Source organism: Corylus avellana, chromosome ca1 (genome assembly GCF_901000735.1).
Source record: "Corylus avellana chromosome ca1, CavTom2PMs-1.0".
Lineage (NCBI taxonomy): Eukaryota > Viridiplantae > Streptophyta > Magnoliopsida > Fagales > Betulaceae > Corylus > Corylus avellana.
This window is the reverse complement of record NC_081541.1, coordinates 41,682,008-41,699,632: the sequence shown is the minus strand read 5'-3', so window position 1 is coordinate 41,699,632 and position 17,625 is coordinate 41,682,008. Positions and strand designations below refer to the sequence as shown.

Sequence of the window (17,625 nt, the reverse complement as noted above, 5' to 3'; positions counted from 1 at the left end):
CGGGCCATGTGACTCTTTTTTCGTCCAATTTAATTGAAAAATGTTGATGGAGGGAGCCAATTGAATGTGCTGATAATTTGAATGAGTCAATTGTCACATTCTAAAATTTAAGAAAATAATTGCAACTAAGGTATAAGTTCGAGTGATTCCGAAAAAAATAAATAAATAAAAAGACCACTTTCTTCCAAATTGTCTTTTTGGAGAAGTGCAAACACGCTCTCTGTGATTAAAGCCAATTCCTTAAATGATCATACATGAGTAACGTTATAAACTATATTTTTACTTTACAATTATTCTACAATATTGATGTGGCTATTTCGACAAACCCTGAAATCAATCATTGTTAAAAAATAATTTAAAAATATCTGAGTCGATTAAAACTATCACATCAATATTTCAAGATAAATTGTAGAATAAAAAACTATGGTACATAGGATTACTCTATCAAGCCTTGTCTATTTTCTGCCCAATGTCCTAATTATCAAATGTGTCAACTAAATATTTGGTAACATATTCATTATTGGTCTTGATAGTTTGTGCTAAGCTAAATAGCAACGTACTTGTTATTGGTTCCTATAATAAAACTAATGTGGATTAGTATTGACTTTAGTACTAATAAAATATACTAATAAATGGTAGTATAAACCCTCTGACCACGAAATGAATATTGTTTTTAGTAAATAAATGAATAAGTTATTAAAAGTTCATATGCCGTAAAATTATTTCTTAAATAACAATAAATTAAAAAACAAGTAAATAATATAATATTGTTGGATTCAGTCTCATACATACATTTAACATATTGTAAGAGCATTTCAAGTACGTATAAAATAATCATTTGGGAAAAAAGTTATTCAAACTGTACAAATGGAATTTCTTTAGGATAAGAATAAGATTACGGTGAGATAAGTTTAGTAATTGAGTTGTGATAATTACACAATGACTACGCATGCTTAGTCGTCGATTCGAAATCTCACAAGAAAGTAGAACATTATAGTGCACCGTTGGTGGTACAAAAGCGGTTATTTACAAGCGCTCGGCTCACCAAGGAAAATTTCTTGTGCAAGCTCGAACTCACAAGCCAAACAAGCTCAACTTGACACATATAAATTTTTTTTAAAATTAAACATTAAATAAAATAAAACGGCTTAAGAAGCCGGCTTATCTATGGGCTTGAACCCAGCTAATTTATGGCTTGAGGCTTGAGCCTTAGATTGCGTTTGAGGGGCTTAAAAATGCTTTTAACACTCATAAAGTCCGTTTGAAGAAAAAAGTACTCGTTTAACAAAAAAAAATTAAAAGCGTTTTTAAGGGTCCAAAAAGCCAAAATTGCCAAAAAAACACTTTTGACAAAAGCTTAAAAATAAAGTTTTTGTCAAAAAGTTCTTTTTGACTTAATAGCTCTATTTCTCCAACGCAATCCCAAACAGACTCTTAAGCCTACTAAATATTCCACATGATTTTACAAACGAATGCTAAAATCCCTTTTATAGATAAGGAATGTTGAAGCGCATTAATTTCTTAGCAATGTGGGACAAGTTGTTGGACTTGGGGTTGGGGGGCTAGTGTGCACTTTTTCTTTTTTTTTCCTAATTAAAATGGAGATTTGGTGTGCACTTGATTTCTTAGCACACTAGATATATTTGTCTTTTGAAATTAAATTCCTGCTTTGCTAAGCAAATGGATTTTATTTATCATCAGTAGCAAAATATGAGAAAATAAAGAGAAAATGTCCAAACTTTGTTCTTCTTGCAGGAAAACTGCATGCATTCCATCAGTGTTTTGTTCTTTTTCTTTCCACCTTTTATATTTCTCAGTCATATTTCAAGTTAGCAATGGGGGATTTGTGTTTTTTTTTTTTCTTAATTGCATGGGATTCGTAAATCATTTTTACTTTCAAGCATTTTTCTTTTTTCTTAATTCACATATAAAGATCATTTTTGCTTTTCCCTAATTTGTATCATCTTTTTTTTTTTTTAATAACTTATATATATAGAAAAGCAATTAGCGGTTTTAAAAACACTACTAACCACTAACCGCAATTGCCTTAGCGGTTTTTACTAACCACCTTCAAAAGTGGTTAGCGGTAAACTGCCCGCCTTTTTACCTCTATCCTTAACTGATCAAACTACTCTTTGAAAACTTCTTGTTATCTAATTGCATGTAGTCTACTTAAAAGACTCTTTGGTTGTGAATAAAATAATTCGAGAAAGTATTTGTGAATTTGTTGTATTGGTTGGCCGTAATTAAAGTTTTGTAATATCTCTTACCTCAAATGAGCTATTATGGTGATTTCCTATTCAAAGTGGGTAATTATTTCATTCAAAAAAACTCCCCTTCATCGTGTAGCTTTTCATCACTTTCAATCCAGTTTGCTAAATTGATATGTGATCAGAATATACTTGACATGCATTTTCAATGAAGTATGTAATTATTACACCTATTTTCGTAAACAATCTTAATAAATTAAATGGAAAAATTTATCCAAAAAGTTTCTCCATCAAATGTTGACCGACAGCACATGAAAACGTTCGTGTGGAGAAATTGTCAGCTGTTGGAAAGGTAGTTGGCTGGCGCGACTATCAAATTATCCTTCTGTTCCATTCTCTCTCTAGTCTCTACAGAGTTCCAACACATAAACCTCCGACCCGGAAATCCAGTGAACCCCAAAAAACTCCGAGGAACCAAATCCTTCGAAGCTTTCTGCAAGATCCCAATGCATGTCTGACTAAAACCCAGAAACCCTTTAACACCAATGTCTTCTCGAACACTGACAACCGCCGCCTTCATCTTCCTCTGCACACTCACTCTCATCGCGCTCACTCAATCTGTCCCTTTCATTGTCTTGCATGGTAATTTTCTCAGCCTCCTCTTATTCTCTCAATTCTTCTGGGTTGTTTGGCTTTTTATCAGCTTCTTGGGTTTCTGCTGATGCTTCATATGTTATAGTTGACCTTCTATGCTATTCTCTGTTTCTTCTTCTCTGTTTTGTTTTAGGAGAATATTTCATTAATGGGTTAATGTAGAATGTGGATAGTTGATATGCTGAGCTTATTCTTTACGTGATCATTGATATGCTGGCTCCATTTTTTTTGACACAAAACACATTCAAGGAAAGTTCTTGGTATTATCTAATTGCCAAGAAATTATTGTTTGGAAAAAAAAAAACAAAAATTTTTTTTTTAACTTTGAGGGATTTAGATTATACCCTTTATGGCCTTATCTGAGTAGCAGGAAACAGAAATCTATTGCTGACAAACCTACTTGGAAAAAAAGAAGATGATTATTAGACTTACTTTATTGGTTACATATTGGTCAAAAACCAAAACAACAATAACTATAAGTCTCAATCCTACCAAATTTATGGAAAAGTAGCAATATTGTATGAGAAATAAATTCTTTCATATATTGCTCACAAACAGTTAGATGGCTATTTCATCATACCAAGCTGTATCTCAGTTCTCCAGCATGGCAGAAATAGCTTTTCGACGGAGTTAGATATGAGAGCCAGAGTTTCTCATAAAAGTCTTTGATGTTCATCCAAACTATGAGTCAATACTGTTTCAAAGGGGTAGCTCAATCGGCTGGGAATCACACCTCATAAAACGGAAGTCACTAGTTCGAATTTTCCACCCTCTTTTCCCTCCTCTTGTGCAGTTATGTCAAAAAAAAAAAAAAAAGAGAAAAACTGAGTTAATACACTCTTAACCATAAGTTAGTCACTTCTCCCTTTCAATTCAAAAGAAATTGACCAATAATAATATTCTTTCTATCGATATGGTTAGTCACTTCTCCCTTTAAGTCTTTATGCATTTTTCTTAGATTGTTGAATAAGTAAAGTAAGCTTTTCTGTAATTTTTTGCTTCTCAAATATGTCAAGATTTAATCTTTCAGAATCTCCGGGGGCTAACTGTATCTTAATCATCTCTTTAGCTTCTCTCTATTCAAAACTGGAATATTTTGAGACTTCCCTCCAGGAGAAGGATATCTAGATATTGCAACATCTAGCATCCTTAAAACATTTTTCTGCTATACTGACATTTTATATGCATTTTGTGGCAGGCATTGGAGATAAATGCAGCAGTCAGGGAGTCACAAAGTTCACTGAGCTTTTAAGCAACTGGTCTGGTTCTCAAGGATATTGCATGTATGGGATTGTTTTCGTGTTTATTGTAGTTATGATGGACCATATTATTCTATGTTTGCTAATATATCAAACTTGAGCCTAATCTATGGGCCATACTTCCTCGCTGCCTTCATTTTCTGCAGCTGCTAGTGGAGACAGCTGCATACCCCAGGGCACAAGGCCTGTAGATGACTCTATTTTTCTAAGGGCATGTTTGGGTGTGCGTTTGAAGGGCCTAAAAGTACGTTTAAGACTCAAAAAGTCTATTTGAAGAAAAAAATACCCGTTTGGTAAAAGAAATTGAAAGTACTTTTAAGGGTCTAAAAAGCAAAAAAATTGCCAAAATGCACTTTTGGCAAAAGCTTAAAAATGAAGCTTTTGCCAAAAAAACACTTTTTGACCTAAACACTCTATTTCTCAAACAAAATCCCAAACATGCTCTAAGTTTCCCTTAAAAGATTTCAAACTCATTATATACCTTGCACTTCTAAAGCCATCAAGAAAGTCACATTTAACTCAGTTTGACAAAAGTCACATTTAACTTACCCTGTTGTCAAACTGGCACAACTATTATATATGGAAAGCTAAATTCTTTTACAACAGATCAACATGCATAATCATTTGACATTTGTGGTTTCCTGGTTATTGGTTGACTTTCTTTATATGGGGAACTGTGTAATCTGATCAGGCTCGTGTCCAATGTATAATCAATGAATAGTGTTAAATAAATCCTGAATATAATCATATGTATTTTTTCTCTGTAGAGAAATTGGAGATGGAGTATGGGATTCCTGGACTATGCCACTGTTGGAACAGGTGCCACTTGAACTATAGTATGCAGAGTGCTTGCCATCTAGAATGTTCATATTTAATGATTTGATAACCATTGATATAATTCTTGTGCTCGCAGACTGCCATTGCTTGTGAGAAGGTGCTGAATTTGTTTGGTAATAGCTTTTTGTTTCCTCTTCTTGCAGTTGAAGTATAATTTGTTTCAAGCGAGTTTTTGTTTCTCTATGCAGGTGAAGAACATTAGTGAACTAAGTGAGGGTTACAACCTAGTTGGACTTTCTCAGGTAATTAACATTGGAGGTCCCCCCTTACATATTTCTGGTGCACAAGGGTGGCACTCCCCTGGACTTCCTTTTAATTAATCTATTATAAAAATAAAAATAAAAAAATAGTAGAAAATAAAAGTAGAAATGGAATAGATACAAGAAAAAAGAAGGAAAACCCTAATATTTATGCTTGGAACTTGCCAGTTGGAATGAAAATCTTTGAATTACATAAGAAAGGAACTCGTGTTGGGACCCACTAATCCAGGGGGGATGACAGATTTAATTGAAGTGTAAATTTGATCAACAAATATTATAAATGCCACAGTAGATTTGGTCATTTAGGTTCCCAAGAATTAGGCATTTAATTTAGTCTTGTAGTAGTTTAGATTTTTTTTTGTTGGTTTTATCTGAAGAAGTCAGTGGACATATCAGCATTTCATTTTGGACATGTGGCGTTAAGTGTGTGTAATATGTAATCAAGGGGGCTATTGCAATGTAGATAAAAGAGAATGCTGGTATATTAGATCATTCATATGCTTGAAGAAGATGTATTTTTGTTACACTCACCTTCTTCAATATCTCAGAAAATATACATAAGAAGTGGTGTTATAGTGGCTAGACAGAGTTGGGAGAGTGAGCAAGAGCCGAGTAGAAAGTAAGCAGCAACAGAGAAAGGGTCATTGAGAAAGTAATGGAAAGAGAAGAGAAGTGGGAGGAGATGGCGGCTGGCAAAGGGCAGAGGAAACAAAGTCACAACACAACACGTGGAATATTTTAATTGAATTGGAAAGTAATTATGGAGTCAAGATTCAAATTCATGACCATTGTTTAGATACCATGTTCAATTACCACTTGTCTTAAATGGTTAAGCTGATAAGAAAATGATGAATTTTATAATTAATATTTTAATAGTAGAGAAGGATTTGATCCAAATCATGGAGATAGGCTAGAATGGAAATATTGATTTTATTTTCAAAACAGATTTTTCACGTAGCCAATTAAGAACAAAAGACATGCAAAATGGTTGGCCATATACAATATTTTGCATAAATATACTCAACCAAAGGAGTAAGTTGTTCTTTGATGCGGACATCATGAAAATGAGGGCTGGAAATGATTATTTGGGATTCCAATAGGCCGTGGAAGACTAAAGCCAAATCCAACGACGAAGTTTCTCGAGGCTGGTGAGGATGATATTGCATGCATAATTGGAAGATTACATTACAATCCTAAATTGTCAAAGAGTAAAGTAAGGCTTGACATGGCCCCATGGAGCTGATTTTGTTTCTAGATAAAGTTGATTTTTTGTCCATTTTTTATTTTATTTCTTATTTTAGTTGAGGGTTTTTTTGTAATTTAGGATTTTTGGCATTGATCTTTTAGTAATTTTGTTTGTTCCGGGTTTTCTATAACTTCAAAACATTGTATCCATCAAACAACTATCTTTGATTTTGAATAAGAATTTGAGAACTCAAAAAAGAAGAAGGGAAAAAAAAGACAATCAGGGAAGGAATTCCAGTTCTAGTGCTTTGGTATTCTTCTAAATCAACAGCGTTATCGATGCACTTAATGTTAGTATTCCTTTCAGAATCAATAGGTTTCAGAAAGATTTTATGATAGGATTCCACGTAGGACTCGTCATACACATCAGCCGAACCCACATTCTTTGGTCATGGAGATGGATAAGGAGAACCAACATGAAGATCATGGGCAGTAGTGGTGTTTGCCATGGGCCAAGATGTGCAACATGGCTTGAGTAATGGGGTTAGTGTTAGTGTTATCTTATAATAGGAGTTAGTGGGAAGTTTATTTACTACGAGGTAATTTAGTATGGGCTGTTATATGTTGTGATGTGAGATAGTGTGAGAGAAGTGGCAGTGGTTTAGGTAACTGCTAGTAATAGAGTATTTAAGGGTCTTTGTATTATGTTATGAGTATGGGATTTGGTGTAGAGTTCTAATTCTGTTGTGATTCAACTCTCACCCTAAGTGGAGTATTATCTTGTTCTGACTGGGACCCACTAAGGGTATCAGAACGTATTATCTTGTTTATATATTTGTATTGTGGTAGAACTCCAGCCATAAGTGGAGATTTATAACGTGTCTTATCAATATATTATATTAAATATTAATTGTGTTTCTATATCTATTTGGGACTTATCATTTTATTCCTGGTATTTAAGCGCAAATCAACAGGTTCAAAGTAAGGGTGCCATTATTTTGTTAACTTTTTCTTTATCCTACACGCTCCCTGCATTAATATGACATCAAGGAAAATTTAAAACAGCAAACCCGATTTTTACTTGTTTCATCTCTTGATTCATGGATGAAAAGGAAGTTGTGAATTAAATAGGATTGGCTGCATGATGCAGGAAGGATTCTTCATGTAAGATTAGAAACTTTATAAGGTTTTATAAATTTTGTAGTTAGATTGCATTGCATTTTTCGCAATGTTCTTGTCTTTCTGTGTATTTTTTTGCATATTAATAACATATAAGACGGCCATTTTGTTATACAGGGCACTGTGATTGGTCGAGGAGTTGTTGAATGGTGTGATGGGGCTCCTCCTGTAAGAAATACTCTGACAATAACTCTGTAATTCCTTGTTATCTTTTCAGCCCTCAAATAGTCATCAAATTGTGGAGATACTCTTTTGGTTCTTTTCAAAATGATGAAATTATTGTTTATCAAATGCCCACACATCACACAGGCCTTGTACATGTATTGCTAAATTGTTTTATCATATGTTATACATGAAGTGCCTTCCAGGCAAAGAGACTTCATCTTGGCAAATTCCATCAAGACCCTCAATACTACTACCGGTTGTGAAATCAATGTTGTTGCTTTCTCCAAAACAGTTCATATAATTATTGATGCTCCACATCCAGGATCTGAGAGCCTCCAAATACCTGTTCATTATCCATCATCTTCGTCATTGTTTGTTCTCCTTTGTTTCTTTTTTCCCCTGACATGATTTCCTTCTACTGCCTGTCTATAATTTTACATTGTGTTGATTTTATCTTCCTCTGAAACTTAATTTGTAGATTACATATGTTCTCTTTCTATGTGTACAGGTCAAGAATTTCATATCATTAGCTGGTATGCATGCTGGTATTGCTTCAATTCCATTTTGCAAAGTATGTGCTTCTTTCACCTCATGATATGAAATTCTTTTGGAGTAGATCTGGAAGACATTTGTAGTACTTTTATTTTTATTTTTATTTTATTATTATTATTATTTTTTATTATTTTTTTTTTTACATTTAAAATACATCCATAACTTTTGGAATTGATAGACTTGAATTTATAGTTGTGTTGGGCAGGACAAGCTCTAGGTAGAGAGAGATGTAGAAGTTACATTACCTTCCTGGTATCTTACACCAAATTAAAATGAACCATTTAGCATTAAAGGATTTTAAATTTGAGTTTTACTGATTTTTCACTCTTCAAAAGATACTGAATCTTACTATTGTGGACTTAAAATTGCTGTTGTTTGTTCATGCTGTGTCTATTGATCGATTATATGGATACTGGAGATACATATGCTTGTAGATCATTGATATCAATGCCAAACACAGTGGGCAATTTTAAGAATGTCACACAATTATATTGATAGATTTTCATTTCTTTCCTATTTTGTCAATTTCTAGTTTGATCTTCTAAAACTTCTTCAATCTATACTTTATGCAAGAGACTCAATAATCTGGATATTGAACTAATATCACTAAGCAATGACATTTGACAACAAAATTTGGACTTGGATATACCATAAAAATGTTGAGGAAGCAATCAATGATTAATCACTATGTTTCATGTAATTTCTTTTCCTGCTTGAATGTGTTAATGCTGTGTCTATGTATGAATTGCACTATAGCTTGATGTGCCGTATTTTTTGCAGTCCGAGTGGCTTTGTGTTCTTCTGGACACCTTAATCAAGTCAGAGGTCTACAGCAGCTATGTCCAGGTTCAATCTTTTTTTCTTTTCTTTTTTTGAGCTAAAGTTTGTAATTGTTTCACTAATTTGTTTTCCAGTTTCTTTCTTCTTGTTTTATTCTCTGTTGATATTTAATACCATTTGAATAGTTTATCATTGATGGGACTGCAGGATCACTTGGCTCCCAGTGGTTATCTTAAAATCCCAACTGTAAGTATAACTTCTAGTTTGCTTAAAGATATATAGTAAAGCTGATATATTGCAGGTTCTCTTGAAATAATTTGTCTTCCAATCTTCATGATAGACCAATCCACCGTGGGGAAAGTTGGGGTCGGGAACTTTTATGAGTAGACCTTCTATGCTAGATTCCTAGTCGGCTTCTCCCTACTATTTATTTCGTGTTATTTAATCATTTTTCTCTGGGATGAAATCATATGTTGATGTGTACTACCTTTCACACTATATTTTCATTATATCTAATAGCTACCTCTCAATTTTTGCTTCAATGACATTTTCTGATGCTATGAGACAAACAAGATAATTTTTTTCCTTTCTTCAGGACATCAGTGCCTATTTAAAAGGATGTAAGTTTCTCCCAAAGCTTAACAATGAAATCAACAGTACAAGAAATTCCACCTACAAGGAACGATTCGCTAGCTTACAGAATTTGGTGCTTATCATGGTGAGTTGAAGAGTTATATTCTGGTTATGTATTTGTTCCTGGTCTACTTAGAGTCTCACAAGTTTTGTGATCCTTTCCCCTTTCTTTGCATGCATTATCAGTTTGAGCAGGATACTGTTCTGGTACCTAAGGAAACCTCCTGGTTTGGGTATTACCCAGATGGGGCCTTTGATCCTATTTTACCTGCACAAGAGGTAATCTATCTTCCATATCTTAGTTTTACCTTATTGTGAGCATTATTTCTTCTCTGTGCTAGGCCTTTGTGGATGACTTCGTCCTTCAAACATATTTCCTCTTTTTAAAGGCTAAACTACGAATCTGCGATCGTAGATCAAATTATGATTTTACCAAACGCTTAACTGCGTTTTTAGAAATCATGTTTTCAAATCGCACGTTTTAAGCAACTGGCAGTATAACCAGATAGTTAATGAAAAGAGAAAAGGCTTATGGTTTTCAAAACAATCAAGGTGAAGCCCATGTTTGAGTAAAACAGGAGAAAACTTAACTCAATTGAAGCATCTCAAAGTTGTTCAAATTTCCCTGTGACACTCATTAGTTGCTACCCTTTTTCGCCATGTCGACTAATCTCCATTGCATATTTCATTCCCTGCAGACTCTACTCTATACTGAAGACTGGATTGGTTTGAAAATCCTGGATGAAGCTGGAAAAGTTAAATTCATAAACGTTTCAGGGAATCATTTGCAGATATCTCAAAGTGACATGAAAAAGCATATAGTGCCTTATTTGGAAGATGAAGCATCAACACAGATGATGAGGAGTGAAACTTCATCTTATAAATGGCTATCATCAACCTGGAATTTCTTGTTGGAACTGGTTGGGTTCAGTGAGGATATACCATTGCTGCACACCATGGATTAATTTGAATGCTGTTCTTCCCATGTGTATTGTTTTCATTTCTTTTTGTTGTAGGGAAAAAAGGGAAGGGGGCAGAGAGACAGAGTAGAATGAAATGATTATCAAAACTTGAACACAAATCAATTTGTCTGGTGTAGTCATGATTCAATGGGACTTGTCATGTATGTAACATTACAATGTTCTCAGCATTATTAAACGATGCAAAATTATTGCCATAGTTAATTAATTCTTCTAATTAGACTTTTTTTTTTTTTTGAAAAAAAAAAAAGAAGGAAAAAAACTTCAACCACCCCCTTTAAATTACCAAGTGATTTGCAATGTCCCCTTTAAACTTTAAGAAGTTGCAATATAGGGTTCTAATTTATCAGTTACTTTCCGAAAAAAAATGACAAAAATATTCCCTTTATAAAATAAAAAGTTCAGAAAAAAAAATAATAATAATAAAATAAGACCTACAGCTTGGCCTTGGCCCGTGGGTTCTTTTTTTTTAACTTTTTTTGGTGATTTTTTATTTTTATTTAGTATAAGGGCATAATTTTATTTTTATCAATTTTATGATTTATAACGAACATTTTACATGTTAGCCACATAAGTTGCGAAAAATCTTGTCAGTAAAGGTAACTGAAAGGGGTTGATAGATTAGAACTTTGATATTATAACTTTTTAAAGTTTAGAGAAGACGTTGCAAATTTATTGGTAATTAGATGGGGTAAGAGAAGTTTTCAATATATATAATATTGTGGTATATTGGCGCAAAGGGACCTACATTGGATCAAAGGAACAAACTATAGCTTAGAAACTTTTTTTTCATCTTCATGTAAGGGGATTCCTTTTTGCATCATCACCTATAGACCAAAATCAGCAACCCTCTATATTCATAAGCCCAATTCACGCCCAGGGCTTGCAAAGCACAAACAACCTAAACTCTTAGTTTTCATGGTAAATGCATAAATGTAAAAGTAAAGATAAATAGTAATGAGAGAAAAAATACGGGGTTGATTTCACCGTTAACCGCATAACAATAGTCAATCATAAATTAACAAGAGAAATTCATATTATGCATGATATATGGCTCGTCTCATTCGAGTAGTCAAAAAAATACCATAATTAAGAAATGAGTATAATCCATCTTCGGTTGGCATGGACTTTCTGCCGAACCTCTAGATGCGGTATGGTCCGTCTTCCCTATGTATGGACTATCAAATCACTTAATCAGTTACATGCAATCAAGGGATATGCATAACTCATATTCGGATCGTACGAATTGTCTAGCTAAATTACACTAAGCCTATCAAACCCTCTTGATCATGTGTTAGTTAAAACCGTTATATAACAATCATTCATATAATCACAGAAAAAATAAAGGATTGAGTTCAATCAAGATAAAAAGCTTTCTAAGACAAGAAAATAATTTCATAATGATTGAATATAAACTTTAAAACCAAATCTCTAAGTCATGCAACCATCATGCATATAGAAAATCCATAAATTAAAATACAATTATTACTTGGAAAGGGCTACATCAACACCCTATTAGGAGTTTAACCACTCATAGTGGTGCTAGAATGACCTTCTGCCATGTTCATCTTCTCTTCAACTCTTCACGCCCCCCAAAAACATATTTTATGTCTAAAACTAAGCACTCCCTCTCTTCAAGTCTTAAAGGTCTATTTATAGGGTGTAAAACAAACCCTAGAAGCCTTAGAAATTCTATAAAAATCGTGCTTCAGTCTCCTAGTACAAATCGAAATAGGATTCGTCCAAATCTGCGTTCTTATATTGCAGAACGATTTTGGCATAGCAAACGTCTGAATTAGGAAAATATTATTTCACAATTATTTTTAGTGTTTTGAGTTAGCTTTCCAGTGCCATTGGTATCACCTCAATCCGATATTTGAGTAGAAAGTTATGGTCAAAATATTGAGACGTGCAGAATCCGAAATTTAATCTAATCTGATTTTAACTCCAATTATAGAAATTTTGATTTAATCATTTCCTTGATTTGGTTAGACTTAACCACATTTCCTAGGTCTTCTCAAAGTGTTCTTTAAGCCCAAAATCAATGGAATTTCTTGCATCTTTATTAAAAACCTGAAAACACTAAAACATAAAATCAAACAAATCAAACACTAAAACGCTTATATATATATAGACCAAAATTCTAAATTCTTTCATGCTTGTGCAAACCAAAAACGCAAGGCAAGTATGATTACCCAAATTTTGGATGAGGTGGGTCAAGTCTGGAATACACAGGAACACATTGGGGAGGCATTTGTAGGGTATTTTCAACGCTTATTTACTGCAGGTCATCTCAGCTTTGGAGAGGAAGGTAACCCCCGCTATGAACAATGTTTTATTAAGGGATTTCTCAGTGGATGAGGTGAGTGTGGCTCTCAACCAAATGGCTCCTTTTAAAGCGCTAGGACCGAATGGATTTAATGTATGCTTTTTTCAGAATAATTGGTCAGCTGTAGGTGTGGAGGGTAGCCGAGCTGTACTCCATATTTTAAACACTGGGTCATTAAATAAAGAGCTGAATTTGACTTATATTGCATTGATGCCGAAAAAAGCACTCAACATGTGTGTTTGAATTCCGACTCATTAGTCTTTGCAATGTGTTCTATAAGATTATTTCAAAGATTCTTGCAAATCGACTGAAAATGATGTTGCATGAGATTATCTCCCCGAATCATAGTGCTTTCATCCCAGTTCGTTTGATCACAGACAATGTATTGGCAGCTTATGAAACCTTACATACCAGAAACTCTAAAATGTTTGGTAAAGTAGGGTACATGGCGGTCAAGCTCGACATGAGCAAAGCCTATGACAGGGTGGAATGAGGTTTTTTGGAAGCTGTTATGGACCGTTTGGGTTTTGACTAGAAATGGGTCCACTGATTATGATGTGTGTAAAATCAGCAACCTATGAGGTCCTTGTCAATGGCACTCCTACGGGACGGATCCAACCAAGAAGGGGTATTCGGCAAGGGGATCCGATATCGCCATACATGTTCCTTTTTTGTGTAGAAGCTCTGAGCTTTCTTTTGATTCAGGCTGGCATTAGAGGAGAACTTACGGGGCTGCCGACATCCAAAAAAGGGCCTCGGATTAACCATTTATTTATTTTTGACAATAGTCTTTTGTTTTGCAAGGCTACATCATACCATTGGCAACAAATGGCAGCTCTCTTGCAGGATTATAAGATGGCTTCGGGTCATCGCTTGAACCAAGAGAAGACCTCGATCTTCTTTAGCCGTAATACTTCGCAGGAAAGGAAGGAGGAAATAATGAGGGTATCTGGAATCCCTGCAACACAGTGCTATGACAAATACTTGGGTTTGCCGGCCTTGGTGGGAAAATCTAGAACTTAAGCGTTCAAGAGCGTTAAGGATAGGGTATGAAGGAGATTAAGTGACTGGAAGCTTAAATTTCTGTCACAAGCCAGCAAAGATTTTTTGAAAGCTATGATACAAGCCATTCCAACGTATAGTATGAGCATCTTTTGGCTCCCGAAGGGTTTATGCTTGGAGATCAATTCCATGATGCAAAAATTCTAGTGAGGCCATCTAGAAAACAAGACTCATATTCACTGGATGAGTTGAAGTCGCATGGGGATGTCAAAAGATAGAGGGGGAATGGGCATCTGAGATCTTGTGAGATTTAACAGGCTTTGTTGGCGAAACAATGTTGGAGGTTGCTAAAATCCTAGGACAGCCTTATGGCTAGAATAATAAAGGCGAAGTATTATCCGCATGGGTCTTTCATGATGGCAAATTTGGGCACCAAACCTTCTTTTGCATGGAAAAGTATTTTTGGGGCTCGGGATCTATTGGAAGAAGGGTTGATATGGAGAACAAGAAACGGGAAAAGTGCGAGAATTTGGGGATACAAATGGATTCTCAAACCTTTCACTTATATGGCCCATTCCGAGCCAAAAGTTTTGGACCCGGATAGCGAGGTGAGTGAGCTAGTTAACTGGGGGGCTGGCTGGTGGAATCAAAATCTGCTAGAGGAATTATTTTCGGCAGAGGAGAGAGCTGTCATCAATAACGTCCCAATCAGCAACACAGACCAACCTGATGTGCAAATCTGGCGGGGCACATGTTCAGGGATCTTCACGGTCAAAAGCGCCTATCATTTAGAAAAAAGAAATTGAACAACGAAGTGAACCAGAAAGCTCCAGAAAGGTGCTGGAGAGTGTTTTATGGAAGACAGTTTGGAGCCTTCCTATTCCAAATGCAAAATAAAAATAAAATAAAATAAAATTCGGGAGGGCTTGCCACAACTTGTTACCCACAAAGGACAGCCTGCTGCGAACGAAAGTTGTTAGTGAACCATATTGTCCCGTTTGTGAGAGGGAACCAGAATCTGTGCTCCATGCATTATGGGAGTGCCCAGCTACAATGGACGTGTGGGGATGCAGTGAACGTATATATATTCCAAAAATGTGCTGCTGGGACTTTGGATTTCTTGCAGTTTGCTGAGTCTATGATGGCAAGATGCGACAAGGAGGATTTTAAATTTTTTATGAGACTTGCTCGCAAATTATGGTATCGGAGAAATCTTTGGGTTCACGAGAGAAGATTCACGCATCCAAATGATCTAGTATATATATATATATAATGAAGAACCCGCGCAATGGGCAGAATTATTTATTATCATTTAATTTTAAAACTTAAAACACATCTCTATTGTATTTTTTATTATAAGTCAAAAAAGTTGTGTAAACAAATCTATCATGCCTATTTCAATAAAAAAAAAATACTAAAGGTTATAGAATAGTATATTGTTGAACATAGTGACACAATTACACAACAAGATTGCATGAATATATAAATCACATAAAAATATATTATCATAAGAATCATATATAATTTTAGTTTTAATCCTTATAAATTAAAACATATTAAAAAATCTCATGTGTAATTTAAAATGTAGAGAAGTGTAAAGAAAAAAGAAAACAGTAAGAAGAAAACTTAGAATGAGTTAAAACATAAAACCCTTAATTAATTTTAATTTAAGCACATTAAAAAATACATAAAAATCATAGTAGATCATACCAAAAACACACACACACACACACAAAAAGAGACAAAACTTTGAAATGAGTTAAAACATAAGACCTTTAAAACATAAAACCCATAAAATATATTAAAATATTTATTCCCATATGATAGGAGTAGTTTTATCTTTTCCATAACATAAAGAGATTAAAAATCATGGAAGGAATATTGAAACACGAAAAAAATAATGAATAACAAAGTCAATTAAATTTACAAAAATTAAATATCTCTTTTTTCTTTCTCTCTCTCTATATATTTTTTCCTTTTGACCATCGTTCACATATATAACATAAAAGGAACTACTCTTAGGACAAACAGAAGAAAATAAAAAATAAAAAACTCAATGAACATCAACATAATCTAAAAATTCATACCTCATACCTTTTTTTCACTATTATTTCCTTGAATTCAACGTAAAATTTACATAAGAAAAATAATTAATTTGGATTATATATATATATATATATATATATATATATATATATAGAGAGAGAGAGAGAGAGAGAGAGAGAGAGAAAAAAAAAGAACGAAATAACATAACAATATATATATATATATATATATATATATATATATATATATATATATAACCTAAAATAAATTACTTTTAGGACACATAAAAAAAATAATAATAAAAAAAATAAAAATAAAACACTTCTCAATAATCATCAACATAATAAAAAAAAGGCATACCTCATACCAAAAATAACGATAGGAAACTCTCTCTCACTACCATTTCCCTAAATTCAATGCAAAATTTACCAAAGAAAAATAATCAATTTGAATAAAAAATAATAATATATAAATTAGTAGAAATTTTAAGGGGAAAAAAAATGGAAGAACATAACCACATTAAATAAAGATACGAAACTAAAAATAAAATTTTTAATATAATCAAAAGAATTGTCTTTTTTTACTGTATACGTTTCCTAATTTCAATGAAACCTTGAAAACCAATATCGTCCATTAATTAAGCATGTAAACAGAAAAACGAATTACTTAATGAACAACAACACAAACTAACAAATCGTCAACTAAAAATAACGATAGAGAATTATCTCTCACTATCATTTCTTGAATTCAATGTAAAATTTACAAAAATAAAGGAAACAATTTGAATAAAAATAATGTATAAATTAGCAAATATATATATATATATATAAGGAACAAAAACGAAAATGGAAGAACATAACCACAAGATAAAGATAAAAAAATTAAAAATTAAAAAAATTAAAAAAAAAAGGAAAAAAAAATGAAAATACTAATATAATTCAAAATAATTGTTCTAGCAAAAAAAAAAAAAAAACTGTAGTGAATTTTTTTTCATTCAGAAACAACAATTGAAAGCTCTCTCTCTCTTGTTTTTTTTCCTAAATTGAGTGTAAAATTTACAAAATAACATTGAGATATAAATAGAAAGCAAAAAAAGAAAAAAGAAAAATAAAGAGAGAGAAAGAGAGAATTTGAGAATCTTTTGTTTTCTTCATTAAGACATCAAGTTAATGCATAATTGTATGATATAAACAGAAAACAAAAGAAGACATAAAGAAAAATAGAGACAGAAAGAGAAAATTTGAAAACTTTTTGTTATCTTCATTAAGATAATTGAATATATTACAAATAAAACCCCTATGTTTTAATTGTAAAATTTCCCGAATTAAATGTAAAATTTACAAAAGAGAAGTAATCAATTTGAATAAAAATAATATATAAATTCGAGAGAGAAAAATGACACAAACAAAAAATGACGCTTGTCTTTTGTAATGACAAACGAAAAGATGTTTGTCTCTCTCGTCTTTTTCCTAGATTGAGTGTAAAATTTAAAAAATAACATTGAGATATAAATAGAAAGCAAGAGAAGAAAAAAGAAAAATAAACAGAGAGAGA

The 17,625-nt window shown here is 33.2% G+C and overlaps 1 protein-coding gene across 1 annotated transcript; it reads left to right on the top strand.

The window, feature by feature from the left end:
* The first annotated feature begins 2,557 nt into the window (after window positions 1–2,557).
* On the top strand, window positions 2,558–10,898 carry LOC132192081 (uncharacterized). The gene is made up of 12 exons (XM_059607289.1): window positions 2,558–2,852; window positions 4,063–4,147; window positions 4,891–4,942; window positions 5,037–5,057; window positions 5,149–5,202; window positions 7,702–7,752; window positions 8,258–8,320; window positions 9,082–9,147; window positions 9,289–9,327; window positions 9,677–9,799; window positions 9,901–9,993; window positions 10,413–10,898. Exons 1-12 carry the CDS (start codon window positions 2,756–2,758, stop codon window positions 10,677–10,679), a joined length of 1,011 nt encoding a protein of 336 aa, XP_059463272.1. The 5' UTR covers window positions 2,558–2,755; the 3' UTR covers window positions 10,680–10,898.
* The last annotated feature ends 6,727 nt before the right edge of the window (window positions 10,899–17,625 follow it).